Genomic DNA, 13,498 nt, shown 5'->3' with positions numbered 1-13,498 from the left:
TTAAATAACACAGTCTTGGAAATAATATGTAAGCATGTGCAAATAAGCCTGTATAGTAAATCAAGTTCTGTTGGTCTTTGTGTTTAAGTGAGAAATTAATTCATTTAAATTGAAAGATCTCAATGTTTATAAGATCTTTCAATTATGTTTAACAGTTTTGAGTGTATAAAAGAGTGTATAAAAATGGGCTCTGAGTTTTGGCAGTGGTTGTGTCTAAGTGAAATATGTAGTTTGGAAGATGTAGTCACTGAATGCATTAATACAACATTGAATGACACAGACATTTGCAACACTTCTACAGTAATACCGTAGTAAAATATATTCAGAATCTAAAAAATTAAATACTATCAAAACAATTAGATGTAGCTGAACACATACAGGTATTAATCTTTCAGTTTCATCACCATCTATAAAAAGGGGAAACTTGGGGGAAAATGTGTACTGTACTGTAAACAATGACCATGTAACATATAATGTTGTGAATTCTGAACAACAGAAAACAGCAGAAATATTTTATAATGCTTCCTGTTATTTGTGTTTTTTTATTTAACGTGTGTTTTTTGGGGGTAAAACCTTTTCTAGTGTTCTGGAAGAATGAGTTGATCTGACACATGAATGAAGTTTCAGTGCATTTTGAATGTGAAATGAACTGCTGTCAAGCTGTAAGTTGGTTTGGAGAAGATATCATGGTCTTTTAACCTGACATCATTTAAGACATCATTTAAGACTGTGGTATAAATGATTGAATGATTTAACCATAACTCATTACTATCCTTGATTTCTAAAATAGGTATTTTTCATGTGTATGTAGACTAGGGTGTGTGATATTGAGTTGTTGCACTTCCCCCCCACACACAATTTACATATCAATGCAGGAAGGCCTTAAAGGCCAGTGTTTTTCTTAGGTGAGAGCCAACAACCCCCAGAGTCCTGTTACCAATATCTGTGCAACTTCTCAAATACACTAGAATAAACTAGAGAAAACGCTGGGATTTACCCTGCCAAATTAAATTAAATTACAGGTTTTTACAATCACTAGGACACATTTCTCAATATTTAGGTACATTTTCAAAACTCTTCACTCAGTTCTCCTAACCAACTTACAGCTTGACAGCAGTTAATTTCTCATTCAAAATGCACTGAAACTTCATGTCTCAGATCAACTCATTCTTCCAGAACACTAGAAAAGATTTAACAACAAACACACTTTGTCACTCATAAAACAAAACAAAAAAACACAAACAACAGGAGCATTACACAATGTTTTCTTTTGTAAAATGCTTTCATAAAACAAGAATGACACTATCTACTGTTTATAATTCACTGCAGTTGATGTTACATGATCCTTTTTGATTACAGCCCAGTTATCATCTATGATAATATTGAGCAGGTGGATACCTATAAGTATATAGGTGTGGTCATTGATCGTTCATTTACTTGGAAAGCCCACATTGATTATCTTTGTTCAAAATTCCGGCAACGATTGTATTTTTTAAGAAGACTTAGGCTGTTCGGTGTAAATCAGAGAATTATGCAATTATTTCATTATGCCGTTTTAGGTAGTCTTTTAAATTATTGGATGCACACTTCATATGGCAATCTTTTGGTCCAATTAAAATCACAGCTTGTACGTCTTGTGAAAACTGCAATGTTAAGTTATGGGTGTAAGAGAGTACTCATCACTTCAATCAATTTACGAATCGTGGATTTTAAAAAAAAAATGCACAGACAATAGTGAGTGATTCAAGCCATGTTTTATTTCCAATGTATCAGCTTCTGCCATCATGGAGACGGTATAGAGTCCCACTGAGTAAGAGGAACCGTTACAAAAAAATCATTTATTCCTGTATCTATTAATATGTTAAATAACAAGATGTAGTAATGCCGTTTTTTTAAAACTCTTTTTGGTTTGTGTGTGTATGTATATGTTGTGTACTAATGCAGCTTTGAGTCCAAGACAAATTTCCTGAAAAAGGGCAATAAAGTAAAGTATACTAACAAACTAACTTTTTAACATTACTGTACTAAAATATTCCTAAGTTTCCCCTTTTGTATAGATGGTGATGAAACTGAAAGACTAACACTTACATCTAATTATTTTGATTATATTATATTTTAGAATCAGAATATCTATTTCAATGTGATTGAAATTACTTGTTATTTTTAACAGTTTAACAGTACTATTATTATTAACAGTTTTAAAAAGAGTATGTAAACATGTGCAAATTAGCCTGTATAGAACATAAAGTTCTGTTGGTGTTTGTGTTTAAGAATAATGAATGTAAATGGAACAAAATGCATTCAATGACATCTTTCAAAGCAGTGATCCACAGTTTAGCTCACATAGACGGATGGTGTGATCACTGTGTGAAGAGAGTTTTGAAAAAGTGACTTTAGAATTGGGAAACTTACATTTTATTTGTGTTTGGAATAATCATTAATTTAGTTTCATTGCGAACATAGTGCTAAACAAGTAAACAAGATTTTATATTTAAATATTATATTATAATATATAATACTGATTTCAGAAAATCCCTGGGAGTGTGAATGAACAGAAATCAAACAATCGCGGGACAAATTATCAGTGTATTTTCCGGAATCTCTGTGTGAACGGGGCTTATGTGAGCCAAACTGTGGATCATTTATTATTGCTTTGGCAAATTTTTTTATTTATTTCTCACTTAACACAAACACCAACAGACATTTATGTTCTATACAGGCCAATTTGCAGATGTTTTAAATTCTGAATCTAAAAAAAACAAAAACAAAAAAATTATATTTAACTAAACACCTATACAAGTGTTAATCTCAGTTTCATATTTTTGTACAGTATTGTAAACGTGGATAATGTAACATTAACTGCAGTGAACAGTAGATAGTGTAATTCTTGTTTTATTTATTTTTTAAATACATTTTTACAAAAGAAAACTTTACAAAATAAATTTGGCAGGGTAAATCCCAGCGTTTTCTCTAGTTTATTCTAGTGTATTTGAGAAGTTGCACAGATATTGGTAACAGGACTCTGGGGGTTGTTGGCTCTCACCTAAGAAAAACACTGGCCTTTAAGGCCTTCCTGCATTGATATGTAAATTGTGTGTGGGGGGGAAGTGCAACAACTCAATATCACACACCCTAGTCTACATACACATGAAAAATACCTATTTTAGAAATCAAGGATAGTAATGAGTTATGGTTAAATCATTCAATCATTTATACCACAGTCTTAAATGATGTCTTAAATGATGTCAGGTTAAAAGACCATGATATCTTCTCCAAACCAACTTACAGCTTGACAGCAGTTCATTTCACATTCAAAATGCACTGAAACTTCATTCATGTGTCAGATCAACTCATTCTTCCAGAACACTAGAAAAGGTTTTACCCCCAAAAAACACACGTTAAATAAAAAAACACAAATAACAGGAAGCATTATAAAATATTTCTGCTGTTTTCTGTTGTTCAGAATTCACAACATTATATGTTACATGGTCATTGTTTACAGTACAGTACACATTTTCCCCCAAGTTTCCCCTTTTTATAGATGGTGATGAAACTGAAAGATTAATACCTGTATGTGTTCAGCTACATCTAATTGTTTTGATAGTATTTAATTTTTTAGATTCTGAATATATTTTACTACGGTATTACTGTAGAAGTGTTGCAAATGTCTGTGTCATTCAATGTTGTATTAATGCATTCAGTGACTACATCTTCCAAACTACATATTTCACTTAGACACAACCACTGCCAAAACTCAGAGCCCATTTTTATACACTCTTTTATACACTCAAAACTGTTAAACATAATTGAAAGATCTTATAAACATTGAGATCTTTCAATTTAAATGAATTAATTTCTCACTTAAACACAAAGACCAACAGAACTTGATTTACTATACAGGCTTATTTGCACATGCTTACATATTATTTCCAAGACTGTGTTATTTAATTTAAAAACCTAAGCTAGACTGAAATGTGTAATATTTCTACCGTATACCACATTGATATATATTATTCTGAAATATTATTTTTTTTAAATCAGAAAAAATAAGATGTAGCTAAACACATACACAAGTCTTAGTCTTTCATTTTCATCACCATCTATACAAAAGGTTTGTACATTAATGTAAACATGAACCATGTAACATAAACTGCATTGAATTCTGAACAGCAGAAAATAGTGCATATTGCTGCCTGTTGTTTGTGTGTTTTTTGTTTTGTATATTTAATTTATGTTTGTTGGCTGAAACCTTCACTAGAGTTCTGAAAGAATGCCTTAATTTGAGACATGAATGATGTGTTTTGGTAGTTTTATTGTATGTTGGTTCATTAATGTTAAGTAATATCACTTAAATTAAGTGTAACAATTTTTAGGGCAGCATTTTTTCACCATTCCATGCCCATTTCCACACAAGTTAGTGTACATGCTAAAGATAAGCAGCAGCAGTATGCATGCACATGTTATATTCATTTCATTACACAAATTTACTTATTTTGTCCACTGTTTGATAATAAAGAATGACACGTTTGATTGCTTTTACATTTAGCAGTATCTCTGAATGTGATGGCGATGTTCATAATAACACTAAAACACCAGTCTCAGACAGCTACATAGTATCGGCCTGGATCTGGCCCACATCTGGAATCCACACAGCCCGGATGTGGGCCGGATCTGGGCCAACACTATGTTGCTGTCTGGGTTTATTGCCCTAAAAAATACACTGTAAAAAAAATACACAAAGGTCAAAACTCAATTTTATGTTGATTGTTGCATTTAAAATATTCAGATGGTTCAACTAAAGTGCCAGTGTTAAAATACATTGAGAATACTATGACTAACCGGTTAACTGACAGTAAGAATTTTGATGTATTATTACAATCAGTGGTTTCAAGTTTAATTAATTTATAAAGTACATTTAAAACAGCCACAAGACTGGCCAAAGTGCTGTACAAGACAACTAAATACGTATCCTAAATATACACACTCTAATACACAAAAATATAATATAATATATACATTTAAAAAAAAAAAAAATCAATACGCCAGAGAAAACAAATACCTTTTTAAAAGAGACTTAAAAATTGTTAGGGAAGATTCGACTCTAATCTCTAATGGCTTGTTTTCACTGAGCGGTACGGTACGGTACGGTATGCATTTATTTCCGTTTCCACTGTCAAAAGTTGTGAATGGTACCAAAAAGCCGAACCTTAACACTTTTTGGGTACCCTTCCGTTGGGGTACCAGCACAGTGGTATGGTACTAAAGGGTGGAGCTAGACTAACTGCAGGACGTTGATTGGTTGACAGAGAATCGTCACTTGCGCGTGCTACAAGGGGAATGACAACATAAGAAGCGCCATCTTTTAATTTACAGTTGACATATAATACTACTGTTACTGTGTCACGAAATGTAAATTTAAGAGTTTTTCAGGCGAGAATGTAGTTGTTTAAAGCTCAAATCTGTGGTTTATTTATAAAGATTTATGAAAATTTGATCCAGGTTGTGAGATCCAGGCAATCACCATTTGTGTGGCTATAATGTTTAAGATTTCTTTAAATGAAAACGAAAAGAGGCAGTGTGGTGTTTTATAACATATTTTGTTTTATTGTTGCCTAAAATGTACATACAGAGATAACCGGAGTAGCAGAGCGAGCTGACTGACGCTTTGAAGAACGTGCTGTTCCATTAGCAGAATTACCGGACTCGCGTCCTCGGGAGTCATTCTCCTGAGCTGGACTTGGCAAGTCCAAACTGTGCGTACTTGCTATTGAGAAACGCCTAATGTTTCTGCTGATATGGGTGCTTGCAGCATTTTGGTTCTGCTAGACATTAGCGCTGCTTTTGACACTATATGTCATATCATCCTCCTTGACAGGTTGCGTGTTTTGTTAGGCACCTCTGGCATCTCTTTGCAGTATATTTATTTGGGGAAGAACAAATCGGAGGCAACATTAGTACAGCAGGGCGTCCCGCAGGGGTCAGTACTAGGACCTACTTTGTTCTGCATCTATATGTTGCCGCTTGGTGACATTATTAGAAAGTACGGTACGGGGTTTTTCCTTGTTATGCTGATGACATGCAGATCTATGTTAGCTCACTCCCTGATCCAAATCTCGCAATTACAGCTCTTACCGTATGTCTGGAAGAAATAAAGGTATGGATGCATGACAACTATCTTAAGCTTAACAAATCAAAAATGGAACTGTTACTTTTTGGTATGCTGACAGATTTGCACAAACATAACTGTCTAAGTCTGTTTTCTGATTCTGAATTATTGTCTCCAGCATCACAAGTGCGAAATCTAGGTGTTATCTTTGATCCGCATTTGTCATTTGATGCCCATATCAAAATGGTTTCAAAATCTGCATTTTTCCATCTTAAAAATATTGCCAGAATTCAAACTTATTTATCCCTGTCAGATGCAGAAAGGCTTATTCATGCATTTAATACATTCATATGATAGCACTTTATTGCGTGTAATTCACCTTATTCCGCCCCGCCCACTTTTAATACTTTGCGCTTCCGCAATTTGTCATCCGACTTCCGCTAAACTGACACGGCACATCCGGGTGTAAATCGTAAAGTACACCACAACATTCCGATCGCTTTACATTGTGTTCGTAACACTGTTGGTTAAATTGTTCTATCCTCTTAATCCAATTGTTATGGCAGCCCCTAACTGACCATATAATACTTGACATATTTTACCGTTAGAACAATAGAATTACGTCTAGAAACTAGCGTCCTTTCAGACGGAAGTTGAGGTCCCTCTCAGCCCAAAGTAAGATGACAAAACGAACGTAATGGCGTCACCCTCGTGGAAAATAAGGTGAATACACATGTCATGCACCCTACAACACTAATCCTAACCAAACATATAATACATATTACACACCATTACTAAACCTACCCTAAACCCACCCATGCGTATCATATGCACACAGAAACTCCTTTTCGCGTATAAATTGCACAATAAACACAATGTGTGCTATAGAGACACATTTAGTGTGACCGGGTTGGAATGACATACCAATTTCACAAATTCACGTTTATGTTGTTTACATGCAGATGGTAAAGGCATCGTTTTCAAAACCTTGCACTTTGAAACTCGTTTTCAAAAGCTTGCATTGTCAGGTGAAAATTGAAAATTATGTCCTGAAGTGTCCATTCTTTATTGCACTTTAGTTTTGTTAATTGTTCATTTAAGTTGGCCTATTTATTATATATACAGTTATATATACACTTTTATTCTGGTTTACTGTGTTCACAGAAGCACTGCGGGTGCTTGATGTGTGAATCCTCATGTTCTGTTGTTTATGCTGCTATTTGCACATGTAAATCTAAATTTTTTAGGTTTTTGAATTGGTCACAGACACCTATCTATTCTAAGTCCATTTAATTCTAATCTAACCTTCAAATCATGTCAGTTAACTGATGATGACTGGTTAACAACCATCAGCTTTCAGTCAGAAAACAAAATGTTAAATGAACATCCCTACTTCATATATTTCAACTGAACCAACTAAAAATGTTCAGTGCAGCAAGTCGACATAACATTTTGAGATTGACCTCCAAAATCTTTACAGTGTGTTTGTGATGGCAAGAAATGTACAAAGCAGCCAAACACGTATCGTTCTTTACCATCCAACTGGGGACGCGAAGTTCATTTTGATTAATAAAATCATTATTCACTGTATAAAGTATGCTTTACGCTATACTAAATATAGGTCACTATAGTGACCTGAAATCGTTACCTTAAAGAGCTATTTCTGTTTGATTAATCCTATAAACCCTAAAGGGACTGCATAACCAAGCATAGAAAGTATCTATGAAGAGAGAAAATAAGCGTTAAATAAGAAAAATAATGTTATGAATGATAAAAGGCGTAATATATAATATACTATATAATATACTATATATATATAGTTACATAATGAAGACAGACTTCACTGCCAGTTCACTTCACTGTTCACACACACACACACACACACACAGCTCCATTGCAGCCAAGTCCCCTCTTGTATAGATAGAGATCGTTCCGAGAGTCCCCTCTCGGCCAGTGTAGAGCGACATTGGTCTGTTAGTAATATAGATATGTATGTGTGTGTGCAATGACACATAACAATGGCAAGTAAATTGTTAGGGACTGCATAACCAAGCATAGAAAGTAAAAAAATTATATTATGAATGATAAGAGGATATTCTCGCCTCTGCTTTTGAACTGTTGCTGCCGGACCGTCTGTATTTTTTACCCCATTGTAGATTTAAATGGTCTTTCCTCAAGCAATTCAATTCAATTTAGTCTGTCTTTATTTTGTAACTATAGTTACAAAATAAAGACAGACTTAACTGTTCACACACACACACACACACACACAGTTCCATTGCAGGCTATTGCGAGTCCCCTCTTGTATAGGTAGAAATCGTTCAGAGATGATATTCCATCTTGGCATGTTTAAAATATTATTATTTTTTGCATATTTGAAGTTATATTATGAAAAAAGACCTTAAAAGAAAATTGTGTATTTCATTTTTGTTTCTTCAAAATGACCAGATGCAGCAAGTCAACTCAAAAGTTTTGAATTAGATCTTCAAGAAAGGTCCACTGTTGGATGGTAACGAACGACATAAGTTTGGTTGCATTTAAATTTAGCAATATTTCAAACACTGAATATCTCTGTACATCAACATCCTAGAAACAAAGGAAACAGAAAAATAAGGACATGTCTATTGATTTTTTTTAAGAGTAGAAATTATGTTTTAATTAATAGGCAGCCAATACTATCAGTCACATTATTAATATCTTAATAATATAATAATAATTACATTATAATTATGACATTTAGTTGCAGATCCCCTCTTGGCATGTTTTTTTTTTTTTTATAAAAAAATGCATATTTGAAGTTATATTATGAAAAATATAATATAATATATATGGTAACCCTTTATAATAACTATCCTATTAATCATTAGTTAAGCATTAGTAAACAGTTAAATCATAATTCATAAAGCAGACATTAATAAGCTGTTTATAAATACAGCTTTAAATGCTGTATTATTGATTTAGAAGGATATCTATAATGTGTTTAATAATTGTATTTTCATACTTTATTAATTATCAATTTATCATTTCTAAATGAAGTATAGCATTATTTACAAAGCAGTTATTTAGGAGTTGTCAGTGATTAATAAGATCACTTAGAGTAAATTTAGTAGATTCAGGGAGTTATAAAGCATTTAGTAGTGGTCAGTTCACTATTTTGTGAGCAAAAGTGAGGACTAGTTATGCTTAAAGCATTTATAAAGGAGATTTAAAGACTAATTTATCTTCTAAACAGAAAAAGGAAACACACACAACACAACACAGTGATAGAGAACATAGAAATATGAACAGCCTTTAAATCTCCTACATAACTAGCATAACTAGTCCTCACTTTAGATGAGCTCACAAAAAATAGTGAACTGACCTCTACTAAATGTTTTATAACTACCTGAACTACAGTAGAAATACATGTTAATAAAGCATTTATTAACACACTAAGTAACTATTACTATATGTCTGAATAATAAGTGTATGATGTATGAATGTACATTGAAATAGTTGAATCATTTACTCACACTTTCTAAGGGATCTTATGAACCACTGACAACTCCTAAATAACGGCTTTGTAAATGATGCTATACTTCATTTAGAAATGATAAATTGATCATTAATAAAGTATGAAAATACAATTATTAAACACATTATAGATATGCTTTTAAAACAGGAATAAAGCATTTATAACTGCATTTATATACTGCTTATTAGTGTATATTAATGCTTTATAAATTAATTAACTGTTTACTAATGCTTAACTAATGATTAATAGCGTGGAGTTATTATTAAGTGTTACTGAAAGCTCCTGAACTAAGCAGTTAAACAGCAGCTCTACAGTCTCAGAGCCTCTCTAGGACAGCAGCCATTCAGACAATAGAGAAGTGTGAACGACGTGTGTTAATGGGCCACTGCAGTTCCTGCTCCAGCCTACAGGAGCGCTGCTGAGTATGGACTTAAACACACACACACATGTAAGTCCCCACTTGGTCAAAAATGTAAAAAATTAACCAGAGCGTGTTTTAGTTGATTTTAACATGTTTTAAAGCATGACCAACAGGGGACTTGAAAAATGTCCCCACTTGGCTCGACGGTCCCCTGTTAGTGAGTGTGTAACGACACCAAGGTCCCCTCTTAGATAGATAGACGAGTACACACACACACACACACACACACACACACACACACACACACACACACACACACACACACACACACACACACACACACACACACACACACACACACACACACAATCTCTCTCACACACACTCACCTGGCATCCTTCCTGTACTGTAGAAGCACTGAATGATGATCATCACATCTGTCTGCCTCACAGCCGACCACAATCTAAAGTGGACAAAGACCTGTGTCACTGCATATATACGTGTTTATATACGAGAAACCTGAGTGACATCAATCATCTTGAGCTCGAACCTTGAACTGTAAGATGTATCCAGGCTGAACGATGAGTTCACGGGTTGCCAGGATGTTGTGTGAGCCGTCTTGATTCTTGTTGGGCCAGTATAAGTGGAACGAGGGGTTCCCGCAGAAGCCAGCCGTGCGAACAGCGTTGGGATAGAAGCTCCAGCTCTCCTCGTGAGAGACGCCCTCTGAGGAACGACAACATCACGTTACGGAAACATGCATCTTACGGTTCTAGGATCACGGATGTAACCCTCGGGGGGTCTGAGGGGTTTTCTGGCCCTGGAGGTGTTCTGACATGCATCTTACGGTTCTAGGATCACTGATGTAACCCTCTGGGGTCTGAGGGGTTTCTGGGCCCTGGAGGTGTTCTGACATGCATCTTACGGTTCTAGGATCACGGATGTAACCCTCGGGGGGTCTGAGGGGTTTTCTGGCCCTGGAGGTGTTCTGACATGCATCTTACGGTTCTAGGATCACGGATGTAACCCTCGGGGGGTCTGAGGGGTTTTCTGGCCCTGGAGGTGTTCTGACATACATCTTACGGTTCTAGGATCACTGATGTAACCCTCTGGGGTCTGAGGGGTTTCTGGGCCCTGGAGGTGTTCTGACATGCATCTTACGGTTCTAGGATCACTGATGTAACCCTCGGGGGTCTGAGGGGTTTTCTGGGCCCTGGAGGTGTTCTGACATGCATCTTACGGTTCTAGGATCACGGATGTAACCCTCGGGGGTCTGAGGGGTTTTCTGGGCCCTGGAGGTGTTCTAACTTGCTCTGACATTTGTGCTTTATTCTATTACCTGTGACATTTTCATGGCTAAAGTCTGATTACACTGTATTCAGCTCAAACTCTGCTACAATAACATGTGAGCAGCATGTATGTAAATATTTTTAGTTTTGAGAAAATTACATTTATGCGTGGTTTGTGAAAAAACAATAAGGCCATAAAACCCATACTGATTATTTGTTCACAAGACTTTGGAAAATTGTATCATGCAGTCTAGAGTTTTTAATTCAAAGCGATGTGAAAATCTTCCTGCCCACTCATTCACATAAAACAATATATTGATTTAACATTTGTAAGACATGTTTTGTGTAGGAAAGCTGTATGTGGGGAGGGCGTGAATCATCATGAATATTGATGTGTTTCACACCTGGAAAGATTCAACTTCAGGATACTAGTGGAATACCACATGCCGACTGACCGTCATCGAAGGTGTCCAGCAGGGAGCTGGGGTTGATGTCGGACCCTCCCGCGAGGATGTTGTCTAAAGCCCACTGAGCTCGATCAGAACTGGGCCGAACCAGGCCGGAGCGCAGGGAGAACGGCTGCCACCAGCGCAGGCGCGTGCTGTTGCTCAGAGCTCTCTCCGGCAGCACGATGTAATCTCTCCTCACCGACACGTACTTCTGATAGTCCATCTCATGGAGCAACGTCCAGGACACACCTTACAGAGAGAACATGAGGACATCATAACACCTGTGTTCATCTGTCTTTAGTGTGTAATGTTGTGTTTGATCATGAAGAAGCTCCAGTTCTTCTCTATATCAGTGTCAGTGTTCCTGAACTCCTGAAACGCCTCCATTGTAGTCTTGAGTTTCTTCCGGGAACGAACAAGTCACGATATTCCTCATTATAATAATTGATACGCAGAATAAAGGGGCGGGGCCTGGTTGAGTTAGTTAGTAGTGTGTTAAACTGGCGGTTATGGTAAGGGGCGGGACATTTCCCAAACACACTCGAAGCGCTCGACCAATCACAACACACTGCTCCAGCCGACCAATCAGAGCACAGTGTGCTTTAAGAAGGAGGGGCTTCATAGAGACAGGAACTAAAGGCTTTGAGGAAGGGCATAATATGGCCTCTTTGATAAAAGTGAATATGAAAATGATTGTGTGTTTTTGTTTTTACGAATTAAACATACCTCCATCAATAGAATAATCCAATAAGACGCCCTCTTTCCGACAGGTTGGACGATGGCACAGCGTAACGTTCTCCTCACTGCCGATTTTAGCCCAATACTCCACAAATCTGGAACAGGCACATGTTATTAATAAGAGAATACACTTACAGTTACTGCCTCTTACAAACCCTGATATATGAACACACAACATTCCCATTGCATTAATAGCTGGTTCCTATTTGTACTTGGTAACCAAATAATCACAATCTATGAATGTTCTTTTTGTTTTGTTTTTTACAAACATAAAATAACATTTACAGAACATTCCAGGAATTGTTTTGTTTTGTAATAAACATTCCCTAATGATTATTTTTAGGTTTTGAACTAACCTTCTAATTAAAATGTTGCAGATGTTTTCTGTGACAACCTACTCAGAGCTTTAAATGTTTCATTTTTCATAATCATAAACTGCAATCGTAATTGCAAAATTACATGACTGATATTACCGTAATACAGCATTCAATTCAAAGTAGAAATTCGATCAGACTTGATTATAATAATCATAAATAAATCAAACTTTATAGCTGAAAATTTTAAACCAGGATTGGGAGTATGAAAAGCATAAAAGCCTCATAAATGTGTGGCTTTGTTTTCCTTTAATGCAGTATATCTGCATGCGCCACAGAAAGTCTGTCTTCCACAGAAAGTCATTTAAAAGTAAATCACACTGAAGAGAGCCCGAGGTTAGCAGAGATTTTTTTGCTTATTGTTTATTTATTATTGATGTGCTCTGCTTCATGAACATTCAGGGGGAACATTTCTCCTACTTCCGTAAAGAAAACTTTCCTGTGATTGTTGGGAACATTCTGTAAAGCATAATGTGTTGTGTCTGAACAGTTCAGCATCACAGCATCTCTCTGAGATCTGAGGCCGTCAGAAGAGCTGTTGATGTCTGTGAAACTGTTTGACATACAGTGGGCCCTATCATACACCCGGCGCAAGTGTGTTTTGCTAGTTTCAGCCCGACGCAGTTTTCATTTTTTATGTCCTGCGCCACATTGTTTAAATAGCAAA

General features: G+C 35.9%; 1 protein-coding gene across 3 annotated transcripts in view; it reads right to left on the bottom strand.

The window, feature by feature from the left end:
• reln (reelin) overlaps positions 1-13,498 on the bottom strand; it is a 181,520-nt gene that overhangs the window by 20,793 nt on the left and 147,229 nt on the right. For all 3 annotated transcript variants that reach the window (XM_082182128.1, XM_082182130.1, XM_082182129.1), the window contains exons 55-58: positions 12,446-12,552; positions 11,726-11,968; positions 10,532-10,707; positions 10,371-10,444 (exon numbers count right to left, since the gene is read on the bottom strand). In XM_082182128.1, coding sequence (XP_082038254.1) covers positions 10,371-10,444; positions 10,532-10,707; positions 11,726-11,968; positions 12,446-12,552 — 600 coding nt within the window. The remainder of the gene's footprint in view (positions 1-10,370; positions 10,445-10,531; positions 10,708-11,725; positions 11,969-12,445; positions 12,553-13,498) is intronic.

Source organism: Leuciscus leuciscus (genome assembly GCF_965113295.1).
Source record: "Leuciscus leuciscus genome assembly, chromosome: 10".
NCBI lineage: Eukaryota > Metazoa > Chordata > Actinopteri > Cypriniformes > Leuciscidae > Leuciscus > Leuciscus leuciscus.
The sequence above is the reverse complement of the archived record's forward strand: the minus strand, read 5'-3'. Positions and strand labels throughout refer to the sequence as shown.